At 49.7% G+C, this 17,314-nt stretch overlaps 2 protein-coding genes across 4 annotated transcripts; one reads left to right on the top strand and one right to left on the bottom strand.

Annotated features, from left to right (window-relative positions):
• Positions 1–204: 204 nt before the first annotated feature.
• pcf11 (PCF11 cleavage and polyadenylation factor subunit) lies at positions 205–13,646 on the top strand. Of its 3 annotated transcripts, XM_060056000.1 has the most exons (17): positions 207–587; positions 2,515–2,640; positions 3,016–3,186; positions 3,467–3,676; positions 3,802–4,781; positions 5,409–5,583; positions 5,702–6,119; positions 6,789–6,950; positions 7,511–8,829; positions 9,394–9,589; positions 10,017–10,131; positions 10,653–10,836; positions 11,470–11,625; positions 11,778–11,870; positions 11,972–12,007; positions 12,679–12,963; positions 12,994–13,646. In XM_060056000.1, the coding sequence occupies exons 1-16, from the start codon at positions 342–344 to the stop codon at positions 12,904–12,906; spliced, it is 4,815 nt and encodes a 1,604-aa protein (XP_059911983.1). In that variant the 5' UTR covers positions 207–341; the 3' UTR covers positions 12,907–12,963; positions 12,994–13,646. The 3 variants fall into 3 exon arrangements, with proteins under 3 accessions (XP_059911984.1, XP_059911985.1, XP_059911983.1); XM_060056001.1 differs by lacking the exons at positions 11,470–11,625; positions 11,778–11,870; positions 11,972–12,007; positions 12,679–12,963; positions 12,994–13,646 and adding an exon at positions 10,927–11,111 and having other exon boundaries at positions 205–587; positions 10,653–10,864; XM_060056002.1 differs by lacking the exons at positions 11,470–11,625; positions 11,778–11,870; positions 11,972–12,007; positions 12,679–12,963; positions 12,994–13,646 and adding an exon at positions 10,985–11,088 and having other exon boundaries at positions 206–587; positions 10,653–10,864.
• Positions 13,288–17,225, bottom strand: ccdc90b (coiled-coil domain containing 90B). The gene is made up of 9 exons (XM_060056094.1): positions 17,090–17,225; positions 16,747–16,866; positions 16,414–16,517; positions 16,176–16,277; positions 15,636–15,677; positions 15,320–15,391; positions 14,931–14,984; positions 14,638–14,752; positions 13,288–14,288 (listed from the first exon to the last, which is right to left on the bottom strand). Exons 1-9 carry the CDS (start codon positions 17,163–17,165, stop codon positions 14,233–14,235), a joined length of 741 nt encoding a protein of 246 aa, XP_059912077.1. The 5' UTR covers positions 17,166–17,225; the 3' UTR covers positions 13,288–14,232.
• Between the last annotated feature and the right edge of the window lie 89 nt (positions 17,226–17,314).

Below are 17,314 nucleotides of genomic sequence, written 5' to 3'. Positions count from 1 at the left end.
CTCAACTGGTTGGTTCCAAAGGTTATTCGTTGTTTAGGTTACAGAACCCTTTGTACAATATTACGCAATATGTCGCATTTGATTGGTTGACGTGTTCAGTGGTTAAAGTTTGTACCAATGAACACAGTGAACCCGCCCACCAGCCCTCCCAACCAGCCAATCGTTGGGTACGTTCGTCACGCGAAAAATAAAGACATTTGCGTGACGTAACACCATGCTAGCTTCAGTCGCCATCTTCTCTTCACAAAGCCGTACAGCTCGCAATCTGCGTCGTGTATATATCCCGTGAAAGATACGTTTTGACACGGAAATAAGAAAGAATAAGCTAGCTCAATGTGTTCATGGACTGCTTAGTGATCCATGGTCCGCGTACCGGTGCGTGTCCGTTAGATTTTCCCCGTCCGCGAAACTCAAAGATGGGTGACGACGACGCGGCGAGGGAAGACGCCCGCCGAGAGTACCAGTCGTCGCTCGAAGACCTAACTTTCAACAGCAAGCCCCACATCAACATGCTGACCATCCTGGCCGAGGAGAACCTACACTTCGCCAAGGATATCGTCGCAATTATTGAAGCACAAATCAGCAAGGTTTTTATAAATATAGAATTTTCCAATTTAAGCTGTCCTTTTTTAAACATAGGTCTATGGTGCGAGGCCCGTCTGCTGGTAAACATGGCGGACGCTCCACGACATGTCAACCCGCTCTCCTTGTGGTCGAAACTAGCTCACGTTAGACGCATCTTTTTAGACTAATGGCAGCTGTGGTTGCTTCTGTCAATTTTGTAGATCAGAAACACGTTAATAGCGATGTAAACAGCGCTTGGATCCACGCGGCCTCTTGGCGTACGTTAGTGCTTTAGTTACGAAGGCCGCCTTTTTTAGAAAGAGTCCTCGCTTTGTGTTCAAGTAGAAACCACGTAGTCTTGTGGTTGATCCACACCACTATTTGCGCACACACTTTTGTGTGTATATATTTATATTCGAATAAATTGACGTGAAACCCTACAGCGTAGTAGTGAGCGAGGTCACCACCTTGTGATACAAAGGGAGAGTGTAGTGGCTACTATTGAGGTCAAACGTTGATTATTAACAACGAGTTAAACGTATTTTAGTGGTGGTTGAGTGACTCAGTTTATCAGAACAGTCTAGGAGGCCAAAAACTAATCCCCACCGACGTAGGTTATTTACTTAACAACTAACAATTAATAGATTAATAATAACGTATTTAGGGCCAGGGAATATCGTTGCTGTGTACTCACGTCGAGTCCGTTGTCATAACATGCTTATGCCAGCTTTCCCCCCTCGATAATTTGAGGTCCCTCCTATGAGAGTGGTCACAGTCAGCACATAGCTTCAGTGTAGTCGTGCGTTTTGACACCTGGCAAATTATACACCATACAGGCAACATGCATATAACTGCCTTAATTTAATCCCTGAATTTATTGAAATGTCAATGAATGGTTAAAAAAAATAAGTTGTTGTAATAAAAAATATGAACTGTGCTTTTTGTCATTTTTTATTTCCCAGTGTATTTATTGGTATGACTCTGGTTCCATTTCTTGTCTGGTATACACCTTTCAATGGTCAGAATCACTGGATTTGGTCCCTTTTGTTGTGGTCATGTGGTTTTAAAACAAACATGAAGTACAATACTGGTCAGGACAATGCCAACTGCTACATTATCAAGTACTCTTGATAATAGTGTCACCAACCTTGAGTTTACTGCAGTTTGTTGCCTATGCACTTAAACCCCTTTTAAAAATCCCTAATACCTTTTTTCTAATGGGTCGTTTCTTTTCTTTCATTTTTTTTTTTTTGAAATACATGATGCTTAAAAAAGGAATGGAACAATGCCATTCATTGGCTAATTAACTAAAATTGTAAGGTACAAAGAGGGATTCCGGTTGGAAGCCCTCTTTGGAGGTAACCTCAAAAAATATCTTAAAAGACTCGACGACGACGCAGAATCATTTTTATCCCCCAATTTTATACCGAAGAAGTCAACTGGATTTTTTTTTTTTTCCTGCTGTTTTTTGTGGACATTTTCAAAGTGGATATTTTCTGGAGGCCAGAGTTCCGAACATTTAATTTTTTTTTTAATGCCAGATTGCCTGCCTTCTCTTTTGCAAGAAGAGATGTTTTGTTTTTCATTAAAATCTCCCGGTAACACAATTCCCCGAACGTTAAATATGTATTGCCCCTTTTCATGACCTTTTATTTTTTTCTGAAGGTCTTATTCTTGACCTCAACGCGGAACCATGCAGTGAACTTTGCCCCCCGATGCTGTGTATTTGGATTACTATTTTATTTCTTTTTTTTTTTTTACCTTTCTAATTGGGTGTGGATGAAGGATGATCTAGCCCCCCCCCCCCACCCCACAGTTGATGCACCATAAAGCAGCCCATTCCTATTGTCTGTACCGTAGCATTAGTAATAGTACTTATTACTCATAGCATTGTACTGAAATGTTGTTTTTACCTGTTTTTCTAAACTTGTGAGTTTTCTATTGCTCCAGGCACCATCGTCCGAGAAGCTTCCAGTTTTGTACTTAGTGGATTCCATAGTGAAGAACGTTGGAGGAGAATACCTTGCAGTGTTTGCTAAAAACCTAGTCACTTCATTTATATGTGTCTTTGAAAAGGTACACACTGAATTCCCTTCGTTTGCTTAAGCACAAAGTGATCTAGATGTCTGCTTCTGCCTTCCTGATCACTGTCGCTTGCTTATGTGTAGACTCTTGCATTCTGCTTAATGTATCGTTTTTACTAATAAAAAGAGCCATGGGAGGGTTTAATGTATTACTATTGCACTTAAACACATGCATTGAACATTGTAAAAACCATGTCTGGCACTAAAACCTTGTATTTCTTAACCCAAATACACTTAAAATGCATCACCACTGATATGTTGAAATTAAAATTCCTACTTAGTGTCAACTATTTACTTTGTGCTGTGATTGATGTAGTTGCAAATGTTTCCTGAGCGCTGTGGACCAAGTTATGTCCTCTCTTTGTAGGTGGATGAGAACATTAGAAAAAGTCTGTTCAAGTTGCGCTCGACGTGGGACGATGTATTCCCGTTGCCAAAGCTATATGCTCTGGACCTCCGGGTCAACTCTCAGGACACTGCCTGGCCAGTCAAACCTCTGCCAGCCAGCATTCATGTCAACCCAAAGTTTTTAAAGCAGGTGTGTAAAGCCACTCAAAATTCATGTCAACCATTCTAACCCTTTGTACCTTTTTATGGAATGCTAAAGTAAGTAACAATAGGCAGAGGTCTATGCCTCTTGCGGAAAATGATTCTAACATTTCACATGACAATTTTTGGAACACGAGCGGAGCACCATGGAAACGGGCACCCATTTTTATTTGTATTGATCCAACACTTGAGGTATACTGAACGGGACACTTTGCCTGGTTGGACTTTCTTTGCGTGTGTACTGACTTGTCTTGAACCCGCCTCTCCAGGCCGAGGATGCCGCGCCGAGGCCCAAAACGCCCCAGCCGCTGCCTGCTCCTGTGGTGGCGGCTCCAGCCCCGGCCGCCCCTGCCGTCAGCGAGGCAAGCCTGACTCAGGAGCAGCTCATCCGGCAGCAGCTGCTGGCCAAGCAGAAACAGTTACTGGAGCTGCAGCAGAAGAAGATTGAGCTGGAGCTCGAACAGACCAAAGCCCAGCTGGTAGGGGTGGAGATAGAGATGGTGGCTCTAGGCAACTGCCAAGTAGAGATTGTCTTGCTTCACATCGAACGTCTTTGTCGTGGTTTTCCGTGATCTAAAGTATTTTCTTGTTGCTGTGTCGTCAGGCTGGGGGGTTTGTCCTGACTCCCGCGGTTCCCCAGCCCTCTGTTCCGGCGGTTTGCACCACAGTGCCAAAGGCGACCATCCAGCCCTCCCCCGCCGTCCGACCGTGGACCGCTCCTAGCCCCGTCGAGGTCAAGCCACCCACCAGAGACCCCCGGTTAAACCGATGCGGACCCCCCGCGTCTAAAGAACACTCGACTATGAATAAAGACGGCAATGGTCCGTCACTCACGCCAGAGAAACGACATGCGGAGAAGTCCAGCAAGGGGGAAAAGATGAGGATGCCTAAAAAAGGCACACCGGAGGAAAAGCCCAAGTCTCCCTCAAAGTCTCCCTCTCCGATGCCCAAGGGCGTGCCGGGCAGGGGCAAGCACTCTGAGGCCGACGGCCCCAAGACTCCAGAGACGGGCAAGAAGGATCCCAGGCTGCAAAAGCGTCCGCGTGAAAAGCCCGGCGAGGCCAAGGAGGACGACCAAAAAGAGAAGAGATTCGGCGAAAAGAAGGAGAAAGAGGAGAGCCCGCGGGTGTTGGATCCCACACGGCCCGCCAAGAGCAAGCTGCCAAACGGCTCCCTGAGCAAGCACGAGATGGTCGACTCCATGGACGCGTCCGACTTCAAGAGCGGCGGCAACGCGCGCACCAACGCCAGGAAGCGTACGCGCTCCCGGTCTCGCTCCTCCTCGCCCAAGAGGAAGGACAGGAGGTCACCGAAGGGCAGGGCCAGGAGCACCTCCTCCTCCTCCCCGAGCCCTGCACACAAAGCGTTCAAGCCGAGGAGGTCCCACACGGCGGAGGCCCCGCACGGCAAGCCCGGCCGAGAGGACCGGGCGCCGCCCAAAAAGAGCCTGTCGGACCCCAAGAGGGGCAAGAGGCCGCCGGAGGAGAGGCACAGCGAGGGCAGGGAGTCCCACTCCCCGCGGGTCCACATGGAGGCCAAGGAGAACGCCCACCGCTCTTGGAGCGGCTGGGAGGAGAACAAACAGTGAGTAACGGGACTATGGGTGCATCTCCCGCTCTCTTAATGTATTGCCTATTGTTGTGGTGGTGTTTATTTTTTTCCCGTTTGTTTGACGGGGTTTGTATTCCTTTCTTATTTGTAAAGCGTCTTTTGAGTATTTAGAAAAGCGCTATAAAAAACTTATTATTAATATTATCTTTTCCTGACAGGAAATCTACGTTGAGCCATGATGTGACTTAATAGTAGGGACAGGGATCTGCCGAGATGCCTGTGTATTGGTATTCTGAAATATATATATATCGATACTATTTGGTCGGTGATGTTATCTTTAACACGGTTTAACGCCGAGGTTCGGGTTCTACATGTCTGCCGTTTTTTTAAATCGAGGACAAGCAAAACAACGTAGTTTATGCAAATCGACACTAAAGCAGTGGTTCTGAAGCCCACTTTGGGACGAGGAACACCGCAATCCCAACCAGAATTTCATGGCATGATTATGTGAAAAACATCAGGCGTACCATTAACAGGATATAATATACACTGGGTTATTGTATATTCGCAATGATATGCGCATAACTCACACTTGATAGGTCCTGCTTCATAGAGTTTAGTCTCGGTTCAACGGTTAAGTGTTCTCGTCGTGCCTCACAGCAACCAGAAGCCTTCGGAGGAGCCTCACGGTAAGCCGGGCCCCCAGCGCCACAAGCCGTACAACAGCTCCCGGCCCCCCACGCCGCGGGCGCCCAAACACCGCCTCAGTGTGGACGCCAACATCCAGATACCGGAGGCCCTCAACTCGGCCAGCAAAGGAGACCTGCTCAGGAGGGTGAGTCTTGAGACGCAACCCCGTCGTCCCGACGTGTGCTCTGCGCTCGACACGTTTCTGTAGACCTGTGGTGAGACGGGTGTTTTATTTACCGGGTCTCCACTCTCGCGATCCACAGGCCACCAAGAGATTCGAGAGCAAAGAGATCAGCCACGATGAGTTCCTGGCCGTGGCCCACCAGATCAACCAGCTCTTCCAGTACCAGGAGGAGAAGCTGCAGCGCTCCGACTCCTGGGAGGCCCCCAACGAGGACGGCTCCGGCCCCCGCGGCCAGTTCCCCTCCAAGAAGAAGCCCCTGCTGTCCACACCCGGGTCCCCTCGGGGCCGGGCCCGCGACCCCATGGACGACGCCGAGCTCACGTACTACGAGCACAAGTCCAAGCTGCGGCGGACCCGCGTCAACCGCCGGCCCCCCGGCGGAGACGACTGGGACGGGGACATGGGCTCCGAGGACGGAGACTTCGAGGGGCCGATGTTGGAGGGGGGACCCGGGACCCTGGCGCGGAAGTATAGCCGCTCGCCCCCGATTCGACCAGGTAGGTTCAGGCCTGGTTCAGGCCCGTTGCACTCGGTTCAGATTGGGTGTTGCGCTCGGTTCAGATTGTGTGTTGCGCTCGGTTCAGATTGTGTGTTGCGCTCGGTTCAGATTGTGTGTTGCACTCGGTTCAGATTGTGTGTTGCACTCGGTTCAGATTGTGTGTTGCACTCGGTTCAGATTGTGTGTTGCACTCGGTTCAGATTGTGTGTTGCACTCGGTTCAGATTGGGTGTTGCACTCGGTTCAGATTGTGTGTTGCACTCGGTTCAGATTGTGTGTTGCACTCGGTTCAGATTGTGTGTTGCGCTCGGTTCAGATTGTGTGTTGCGCTCGGTTCAGATTGTGTGTTGCGCTCGGTTCAGATTGTGTGTTGCGCTCGGTTCATTTTTTCTTTGACCATTTGGTGTATTTTTTAAGGCGAAATTTCAAGGTCCTCAGTTACAACGTTTTTTTTGGGAGGGATGCTGAATAAATACATGTTTTCAAACTCAAAAAGAATCGTTTCAATAATCGTGATTATGATTTTTCTCATAATCGAGCAGCCCTACTCTGAGGTCGTGGTTGCTAGTGGTTACAGACTAGGGTTGACTCTAAGGACAAACCGGGCCTTGGGGCCCCAGGCATTTGGAGATTGCTCTGTGATATTAATGTAGTGTTTGCACTCCTAGGGGAGAGATGCAGCAAAGAGCGAGACGAGCCGCTCCCTCCTCCTCCTCCGCAGCAGCCGCCGGCCCCCATGATCGAGGAGTACAACCACGGCAAGGAGTTCCCCCCGCTCAAGGCCCTGCCCGGCCTGCGCTTCAGGAGGAGAGCAGACCCCCGGGACTCCAGTAAGTCCCACTCTTGGTTCTGTTGATAACAGGGTCTCCTGGGGTTGGTCTGTCTGACCAACCCCACGCTGGCCATCCTCCACGCTGGAGGATGGCCAGCGTGGAGATGTAATCAGGGCTGAACGATTAACCGAATTCTAACCGACATCACGATGTAATAGAACGCGATGTGCAAATCGCAAAGGCTGCAATGTGTTTGTTACTTTTACAGACAGGAGATCAGCAAGTATTTATTTTTCTTTCACCATTCGATAGTTAATGATGTTAAAATATCAATTCATTCATCAATTCATCTCAACATATAGGTCTGGCCTAAAGGAAAGGGCAGTTTAAATGTTGACTGCCACCAACGTTGTGTTGGTCATACTATAGAAGGATTTATTGCTTGTTTAGTGAATAATACAGAACGTAAGGAAAGGAGCTTAAGCCCTCGCAATATTGATCGAATTAATCACATCTTGATTATGTCCCAAAATCGTTCGGCCAAAGATTCAATCATTGGGAGGACGTTGGGTTCGATAAAGCGCTCTGCTCAGTCCTTGTTCACTTTGTCGTTGTAGGCGAGCGAGAGTGGAACTCCCCGCTCACCGAGCGGCAGCGGGAAGAGCACAAGAGCGGCTACGACGCCCCCGCCCGGAAGTTCGCCCCCCACCTGGACCCCCGCAGGCCCGAGCGCCTCCCCGCCTCCTCCACGGTGGTCCTCAGGAACTGCCCCAGCCCGGCGGGGGCCGAGGCACCGGCGCGGCCCCTCCCGGCTCCGGCGTTCGAGCGCGAGCGCCTCTCGCCCCTCCCCCAGGCGGAGCCGGTGGGGTCGAGCCCCGTGCCCCGCTTCGAGAGCCCCAACAGCGTGCACTCGGACGACGGGCCGCTCCTCCTGGACCCGGCCGCCGCCCACCTCCCCCGCCACCCTGCCCCTCCCCCCAGGCCCATCCTGAAGCCCCTCCCCCCGGGTGGACCCCTCCCAGTGGCCCGCCAGCACGCCGCCTCCCCGGGACACACGCCTCCCCACGAAGGGGGCTACCACGCCCCGCGGTACGACGGCCCGATGAAGGGCACCCCCAGGCCCCAACCCGCCGGCCCCCACCCGCCGGGGCGCTACGACGGCCCCCCTCGACCGGGTCGCTACGACGACCCCGGGCGCTACGACGAGCCCGGCTGTTACGACGGCCGCTTCGAGAGCGGGGGGCCCCTGCCGCACAACATGGGGGAGCGGTTTGATGGACAGGGTCGCTACGATGGGCCGCCCGGCCCCCACGGCCCAATGAGAGGAGGAGGGGGAGGAGGAGGGGAGGGCATGGGGCGGTTCGACGGGCCACCGCGTCCGCAGGGCCCCGGCCGTTACGACGGCCCCATGGGTCCGCACCCCCAGGGGAGGTTCGACGGGCAGGGGCCCATGCCGCACTTTGACGGGCCGCAGAGGTTCGACGGCATGGGACCAGGCGGCGGCGGCCCCGGGCCCGGGCCCATGGGCTTCCAGCAGCGGCCCCAGATGCGTTTCGACGGGCCCCAGAACCAGATGGGCCCCATGCGCTTCGATGGGCCCGGCCAGATGCGCTTCGACGGGCCCGGGCCGATGTACGACCAGGGACACCCCCGCTTCGACGGCCCGCAGAGGTTCGGCCCCCAGATGCAGCCCCAGCTGAGGCCCGTGGGGCCCCAAGGGTGCGACGGCGCGGGCCCCCAGCAGCAGAACTTCAACATGGCCAACCACTGCTTCCCCGACGGGCCGCAGTTCCCCGGCGGGCCGCTCCCCTTCCCGGCCCAGCAGGGCCTGCCCCAGGGCGGGGGGAACTTCAACATGCAGCCGGGGCCCTTCAACCAGGCCGGCGGGCCCCAGTTCTACAACCCCGCGGGGCCCGCTGGCAACATGCACCAGCCGGTAAGACAGTCACGATATATCGGCCGATCACTACTGTATTTTTTTAAGGCGAAATTTCAAAGTCCTCGGTTGCTAAGTTTTTTTTGGGAGAGACGTGCTGAATATGTTTTCAAACTCAAAAATAATCGTTTCAATATTGATTACGTTTTTAGTTATTTAGTTATATATATCGGTCGGGCGATATTTGCGTTTTTTACGCGTATCGCCATAGGCAGATTTTTTTATTTTTTTATTTTTTACTTATTTTTTTCCAGGCATGATTTACAGACGGTTCAATAAATGTTCCTTTTTTTTAATTGAGCTAGTAACATTTGTTATCATCAATGTGTAATTGTTTTGATGTAAATTGAGGGAGCAAAAGCAGTATCGGCTCCAAATATCGGCCTCAAGAAAATCGGTATCGGTCATCGGCTACTGTTGATGAAAAAGAAATCTGTACCGGCCCTAAAAAATCCATATCGGTCGATCCCTAGTGCACACCGTGGGCGTATGAGGAGGCCTGACGTGCAGCAGAGTGCTTGTGTTTCTCTGTGGGTTTGACCGACCGTCTCTCCCGCTCCGCAGGGGAACATGATGACCGCTCAGCCCTTCCACCCCCAGACCCCAGGGCCTTTCGGCCAGCCCGGCGCCCAGTTCGGCGCCCCGGAGAGCCACTTTGGCCAGGTGGACGTCAACGACCTCCTGTCCAAACTCATCTCCACCGGCATCATCGCCGGCGCCGCCCCCGTACAGCCGGAAGATAGCAAAGCGGCTGGGAAAGGTGAGCGCCTCTACACGTCTGTCTGTCTGCCTGCCTGTCTGTCTGCCTGCCTGTCTGCCTGCCTGCCTGTCTGTCTGTCTGTCTGTCTGTCTGCCTGCCTGTCTGTCTGTCTGTCTGTCTGTCTGTCTGTCTGTCTGTCTGTCTCACCACACTCCACACGGTAGAGCAGTCATACCGCAAGTCAGAACTAGGCTCTAATACGGACTCGCCCGTCAATTTAAGACGACCATCGTTTTGGCCAGAGCTACGAACGATATACATTTTAACAGCACAGATGGCATAAGTTTTGTGGTATACTCGCAGCTAGAGCTCCGACTAAGTTGCTTGAGGCTGGTGTGTGCGTGTGTGTGTGCGCGTGTAGGACGGCAGATTGTTATCCACACCTTTTTGTCGCTGTGTTGCTGAGGTGATTGTGTCCTTCTTCCAGAGCTTCCTCCTGTGCCTCCAGTGGCCCCAGGGCCCGAGGAGGAAGAGGAAGATGAGCAGGAGATCGATGACGACATCCCAGACCTCACCGGCTTCCTCATCGACACCATGAAACAGTGAGTGCTTCCACTTTGTTCTCCCCGCTGCGCGTACCACATGGCACAGGGGAGCTGTTCTCGTTTGGGGGGGGGGGGGCCATGGTTCTGGGTAGGCTGTTGGTTGGAGAGCAGGGGATTAGGGATGTCTGCTGGATGTAGAGAGCTTTCTCTAGGGAGGTCGATGGTGATCAAGCTAGAGTAGGTGATTTATTTTAGAAGCTGTCGCTTTTTTCGAAACCTTGCTTCGTCTGGCTGGCTACTGCTTTGGCGCGTACCCTGGCCATGACTAGGTGACCAAGGCGAACCAGATTATCTCGTGTCAATTACGACACAATAGTGTTGTACAATTCTTTGATCATATCCGACAACTAACGCCAACCAAAGTGATGAACATCTTGCAAAACGTCCCATGTAAAAAATGTATTGCGAAATAAAAGAATGAACCAAAATAACAATGTGACAAAAGGTCCTTCTGCCTGGGGGGGGGGGGGCACCCCCTGGATGTGTTCAAGCCTGTACGGGTTCTCTTCCCCCCACAGGCGCTACGAGAGCGTGGTGACGAAGCTCTTCACGGGCATCCAGTGCTACTCCTGCGGCATGCGCTTCACCTCCTCCCAGACGGACGTCTACGCCGACCACCTGGACTGGCACTACCGCCTGAACCGCTCGGAGAAGGACGTCAGCCGCAAGGTCACCCACCGCCGGTGGTACTACACGCTGACGGTACGGAGGAGCGCGCACAGGAACGCACGTGCACGCACACAAACTGACTCGCCAACGCGCGCGCACACACACACGAACGAGCACACACAGGAACGCACGCACACAAACTGACTCGCCAACGCGCGCACACACACGGACGAGCACACAGGAACGCACGCACACAAACTGACTCACCAACGCACGCACACACACGAACGAGCACACACAGGGACACAAGAAGACGGACACACAAACTAACTTAGCAACGCACACGCACGCACAGGGAACACGGACACGGGGGTACACACGGACACGGGGGTACACACGGACACGGGGGTACACACGGACACGGGGGTACACACGGACACGGGGGTACACACGGACACGGGGGTACACACGGACACGGGGGTACACACGGACACGGGGGTACACGCGGACACGGGGGGTACACGCGGACACGGGGGGTACACGCGGACACGGGGGGTACACGCGGACACGGGGGGTACACGCGGACACGGGGGGTACACGCGGACACGGGGGGTACACGCGGACACGGGGGAACATACACGAACACACACACTTGTCTGAATCAAGATCGAGCCCTAACGCGGGCGTCGAGGTGCATGAGTAAAGCTCTCCCGCTGGCGTCCTCAGGACTGGATCGAGTTCGAGGAGATCGCGGACCTGGAGGAGCGAGCCAAGAGCCTGTTCTTTGAGAAGGTGAACGAGGAGGTGGTCCAGAAGACCCAGGAGGCCGCCAAAGAGCATGAGTACCGGAGCGTCCGGGCCACGGCCGACGTGGTCGGAGAGGTGAGACGGCAGGGGGGGAAACGCTTATGCGGTTTTGTCTCCCGTGTGGACGGGGCCTTAAACGTGCCTCATGGGGAATGTGTCGTGGTCACGCTGTGTAGACCGACCTGTGTCTTTCTGACTGGGTGCGTTTCTTTTTATTTCATGTCCAGTCGTGTGAGATCTGCCAGGAGGCGTTTGAGATGTACTGGGAGGAAGAGGAGGAGGAGTGGCACCTGAGAGACGCCCTCCGCGTGGAGGGGAAGGTAAAACCAGCGCTCCACCTTCTAACTGTTGAAGGTGAACCTCCTTGTTTAGGTGACCTTGTCATGAAATGCATTTTGATGATTTTTTCTTTCTTTCGCAGACATATCATCCTTCGTGTTTCGAGGATTACAAGAATGTAAGTAACCTTTAAGGGATAATTATCCCTAACGATCCAATATTCGAAAATCTGTTTGACGGGTTTATTTGTATGAATAATGATTGAATAATGATTACATGTCTAGTAATTAAAGTCATTAGGGTTATGTTCTCACTGATGATTAAAGCTTTGTGGGTGGGAAAGTCAAACTTTTCGTTGGGCCGGTGTTTCATTTTTCAAACCAGTTTGGTAACGAGTCAAATACCTTCTCATACCGGTAATTATGTGGTACATAGTTGAACATAATGAGTTGAGGCAACACACACCCACACACAACACAAGGTAGATGAAGATAACGGTTTGAGTCGTTATGGATGACATCACTGTGTAGCACTGTATCTAAGCATATTATTTGTATATATACGTTGCCCATTTCTAAAGTACTAAGTTATGTTGAGCAATGGGCTACAGTTCCATTTGCCAGAACGTCTCATAATGTCAAATGCCGGTACGCTTGGTTTACATAAACTTAAACGGTATTAACTCGTCCACCACACCCGTAAAACCAGTAACCGCCCAACCTTAAGAACCCACTGGCCAACTCGCCCAGGATACGACAGGACGTGCGCATTTTAACAAAGAACGAGTTACCCACGGTTGATATATGCCAACCCCCGTTGACACCGCTGCCCCCTCCTTCCGTCCGACAGACGTCCTCGTTCCTGGACACCACCCCGTCCCCCAACAAGGTTCTCACCGAGCACCCCCTCAGTGCCTTCATAAAGACGGAGCCCGGGGAGGAAGGCGAGGCTGGCACTTCCTGCGCGGTCGCGTCCGTCAAGCAGGAACCGGAGGCTGAAGGCGGCGGTGAGGTTGACGATGTGAAAGCGGAGGATCCGACTATGACGGAGGACGTCACTCCGAGTGCGGTTTCGTAGGAAGTGCGTCGGGGAAGTCCTCGGTTCAACATTACACACTGCTGCTGTTTCTCACGCGTCGGGGCTTTTCCCAGCCCCTTGGATCAGTCTCTTATTCTTTTTTTATAAGGAAAGATATTTTTTTATTCACCGCTGAGGCTGGGCCTTCAGATCGCCGTCATTTGAATACATTTTTGTATTTGGATTCCACCTGTCAATTTCAGGTTCAAATCTGTGAACTGCGAAGTTTATTGTAGGAATTTGGGTTTTTTGGGAGAAGGGGGCTTGTGTGGGGGGGGGGGGGGGGTTGGAAATGTATGTACAGAATTTTATTTATGAATTAAAATATTTTTTTGGTATTTGTGTTGATGTTGATTTCACGTTAAATGGTAAATGGTGGTATTCATGGTAAATGAATACACAGAAAAACTCAGATGGACATTTTTCCCACATGGTGTAGTTTTGCAGAGGCAAAATAATAAAAATCGCAGTCTGTATTTTTTTTTTGTGGACCACAGCTGAAATGTATTTAACAAAAAAATTAACGTCTACGTAAAATTTATGGTAGGAATATACTGCATTGATCTTGCAGTGGTTTAAGTTCAGTATTGGGATTCAGTGGTTTCTATAATTAAACACGTTTGTCATGTTTAACAGTCGTAAGATGACAGCGGATGTTTATTTTTTTGCAGAGGTTTGACAACTAATTATTTTTGGCCTGATCCGTTTTTTCTTATCAAATAAAGCAAGTCTGAAAAGTAGATCTTTGTGTGAACAGTGATTGGTGTGGTGTTGGGTTTTCCTTGTTAGCTATGCTATAGTCAATAAAGGTTTGATGTATTAAATGCTGGTATTCTGGGTTTTCTTTGCGTACTGATGTTTCTTTTTTCCGGCAACTGAGTGACTTTACATTTGAGTAAATTGGTGAGCACACTTAACCAGGTTGGTATTTCACAATATCAACGGTTAATACTCTGCTAAATAAACTGCTTAAAATTTAAATTAGACTGCAAATTAAAAGTTGCAGATGGTTTACTCATTCAATTCATTAAACTTCATGGAATTTTAAATCAAAGAAAGAAAAAAAGATTGACATGTTTTCAGGAAAAGGTTTTACTGAACATGAATCACTTGGTGACAGTTGATCTTGGTCAAAGGCTATCTTGGAACAGAGGTACAATGGAAATATACATTTTGATTAGCTTATACAATAGAACTTCAATAAATGACACGCAAGAAATATGTATTTCAATGATAAAATTGTGACATCCCAATTATAAATTAATGCTCTTGATTTAAAACAATCTTCAAACGAATACTTCTGGAGACTTGTGTAGGTAGTCCTCTTCACTTCCATAGCCAGTAGAAGCCCAACGCGATGGTCAGACAAGAAAACACAGAGGCTGCAGGGGCAGAAAGAACAGACTAACATGAAAAACTGCACTGCCAGTCAGTGGGGTAACATGGCGCTAGATAATCAAATTTCTGATCTTATCTGACTGTGGTCTTTTCAATGTGTTAGTGGTTATATCACTTCTCTCACTTATTGTGCATGGGTCACAACAATCATCTAAAGGAGTAGGGCAATGGTAGACGATCATCTCTACTGTACACGTTCATGATCATCTACAGAGGTCATATCATCCCGAGTGTAACGACGAGCAGAGCAACAACAGGATAAGCCACGCATGATTCAAGTCATGTGGTTTACTTTTGCATGTATTTACAGACACACACACACAAAAGGCCTACCTGCAAGGTAGCGCACGGTCTCGAGTTTCAGAGACTCCAGCAGGGTTTTTAGCGAGGCTACATCGAGGTCGATCTTCTTGTTGGTCTCCATGGCGTCGTGGTCAAGGTCTGCTTTCTGTAAAACACATCAATACAGTCCGCTTTAACAACAACAGACAAGACTCCTTCACAGGGCACTCGGAGATTACCTTGGGATATCCAATGACTCAAATTTAACTCAAGTACGGCAAAGACGGAGAGAAAGTAGAGAAAAGCCAGGAATTAAAGGGTGGATGGCAGTGGCTGTTGTTTACCTTCCTGTGAAACTCTGTGTTGGCTTCCAACAGCTTTTTCTCCTGTTCAGTAAACTACGGTAGAAGAAACACAAGGCCAAGAGAACAGGGGGCTTCAATAGGGAAACACACACACACACACACACACACACACACACACACACACACACACACACACACTACCACTGCAGTAAACACTGTAATCATGAGTATGTGTTTATGCATTTTCTGTATCTCACTTACTGACTCACTCATTCACTGACTCACTCAACCTCTCTCTCTCTCTCTCTCTCTCTCTCTCTCTCTCTCTCTCTCTCTCTCTCTCTCTCTCTCTTTCTCTCTTTCTCCCTCTCCCTCTCTCTCTCTCACTCTCTCTCTCTCTCTCTCTCTCTCTCTCTCTCTCTCCGTACCATGTCTGAGACCCTGCTTCTCTCCAGGTTGATGTCCAGCTTGGCCTCTGCTCGGACCCTCTGGCTCTCCTCCTGAGGCGAAGGAGCACAAACACACGGCGTTAATCAGGCGGCCATTTTGCAACAGAGCACTTTGTAGCTGCTTTAGACGGTGAGGAAGTGAGCCTACATTAAAACCGAAAGAAAGAAAGAAGTGGGAAGCAACACAAGGATGCGTATGGAGGTGTCACTACTTGGATACTCCTTACAAGACGGGTTTTGTTCCCAATTTATCGCCAACATATGAGATGCGAAGGACCAATGGTGTTTGCCTCACCGTCAAGCTGGACTTCAGCTGATTCAGCTCTCTCTTCATTTTCTGCAGAGGAAGACGAGACACACCTTTTGTGTTTAGTTGAAGGGATTCAGTTCTGGGTCATTTACGGGATGGATTCAATGTAGATGTTATAATCCAATCTCAGGTGATTATGCTGCTTTAAGCTTGGGTTTGTTTCATTTATATATGGACCTATAATACATTTGCATGGCTACACCATGATTCAATTATTAGGTTTGTTTTATAGTGAGCAAGGTGGGTTTCCTCACAGGCCATTGTTTGCCGTGATCTTCTGTGAGATTACCTGGTAACACTTTACAATGAAAGTTAATGAACCATTAATTAACAGTAGTAAATGTAGTAACAAGCAATAACTAACAGAAAACGAATTGTCTGGTAATCATTTACTAATAATTTGTACATAATTGAATACGGTTAGGGTGACACTAATCCATTAACCCTTATTACAGCGTTTTAATGAACGGTTAATCAACAAACCCTCATCGATTGTAAAGTGCTACCAAGGACGTTTGTGTCTACCTCATTTTCAGAGCGCAGATTGGCAAACTCGCTCTTCTCCAAGATCACCATGTCCTTCCTGACGGCGTCCAGGTGAGCCAGGATCTGCTGGAGCGCCACCTCCTGCCAGCGCAGGTAAGGGGACAGGAGACAAGACGAGGGGTGAGGAGAGGAAACAGGATGAAGGAGATCATGTCTGACTGGGGGAGGTGTGACAGGGTGAATGCGTATGTATTACAGCCATAGTTTGGCGTCCTACCTGATGCGATGACGTCACCATGTCCTTGTAGACGATGTCCAAGTTTGCGGTGGTCAGAGTCACCAGAGCCGACACGATGATCTCAGCTTGGTTCTTTTCAAAGCCTGGGGGACAATATGGAGATGTTTGTGTGCAGATATTAATGGAGGACCCTCATGAAAACATTGGCCTTGATTGCATGCATTGAATCTAACCCCATTGCGATATGTTTATTATGTAGGCCTATATTACATTTAAAGTGTACTTATTTAAACTCTAGATAGAAATTAGGGGCAGGTTTGCTTTAAAGAAAAGACATGAACAATAAGGATTAATCTTGACAAAGTCACAAACCACTTATCACCAGGTCCTTGACCACGGCGTGTGAGTCGAACGTAAGTTTCCTCTGCTCCAAAGGAGTTAACTCCACGTTCCTCTGTGTGTGAGTTGCCATGGGACATCCAACTTCAAAGTCTGTCAGAGACAAGGACGAGTCAGACACATAAACACACACACACACACACACACACACACACACACACACACACACACACACACACACACACACACACACACACACACACACACACACACACACACACACACACACACACACACACAGGGTTTTAAAACTATTTCAACAATACATTTTTGTGGTTAACATTGGAAGACAGATAGTATTTAAAACTCAACTTACTCCTCGTCATAAGTGCCACCGGTCTCCTGAATGGCAGACGGGCCAGGGATCGCAGTATTGTATTCATGGGGATCATGGTCTCTTGTCTTGGGACAATCCCAGACAGTACTGGTGAAGCTGTCGCCGCAAAGTGCGATTTTGACTTGATAAAAAAAACGAATAACTAACAAAAATAATAACTTCAAAATCAGGTAATAACAGACTAATAACACACGTGTGTCGTAT

The sequence above is a fragment of the Gadus macrocephalus genome, chromosome 7 (genome assembly GCF_031168955.1).
Source record: "Gadus macrocephalus chromosome 7, ASM3116895v1".
NCBI classification, from domain to species: Eukaryota; Metazoa; Chordata; class Actinopteri; order Gadiformes; family Gadidae; genus Gadus; species Gadus macrocephalus.
The sequence above is the reverse complement of the archived record's forward strand: the minus strand, read 5'-3'. Positions and strand labels throughout refer to the sequence as shown.

What these genes read in the sequence shown, in the direction of transcription:
- pcf11 (XM_060056000.1), top strand. Translation starts at nt 342, where the DNA reads ATGGACTGCTTAGTGATCCATGGTCCGCGTACCGGTGCGTGTCCGTTA. An exon ending in GGCTGGGAGGAGAACAAACA is followed by an intron (nt 4,782 to 5,408) that starts GTGAGTAACGGG and finishes CGTGCCTCACAG; the next exon opens with CAACCAGAAGCCTTCGGAGG. An exon ending in CTCATCGACACCATGAAACA is followed by an intron (nt 10,132 to 10,652) that starts GTGAGTGCTTCC and finishes TTCCCCCCACAG; the next exon opens with GCGCTACGAGAGCGTGGTGA.
- ccdc90b (XM_060056094.1), bottom strand. Translation starts at nt 17,165, where the DNA reads ATGATCCCCATGAATACAATACTGCGATCCCTGGCCCGTCTGCCATTC. An exon ending in GGTGGCACTTATGACGAGGA is followed by an intron (nt 16,867 to 17,089) that starts GTAAGTTGAGTT and finishes TGTCTCTGACAG; the next exon opens with ACTTTGAAGTTGGATGTCCC. An exon ending in CAAGGACCTGGTGATAAGTG is followed by an intron (nt 16,518 to 16,746) that starts GTTTGTGACTTT and finishes ATTGTCCCCCAG; the next exon opens with GCTTTGAAAAGAACCAAGCT.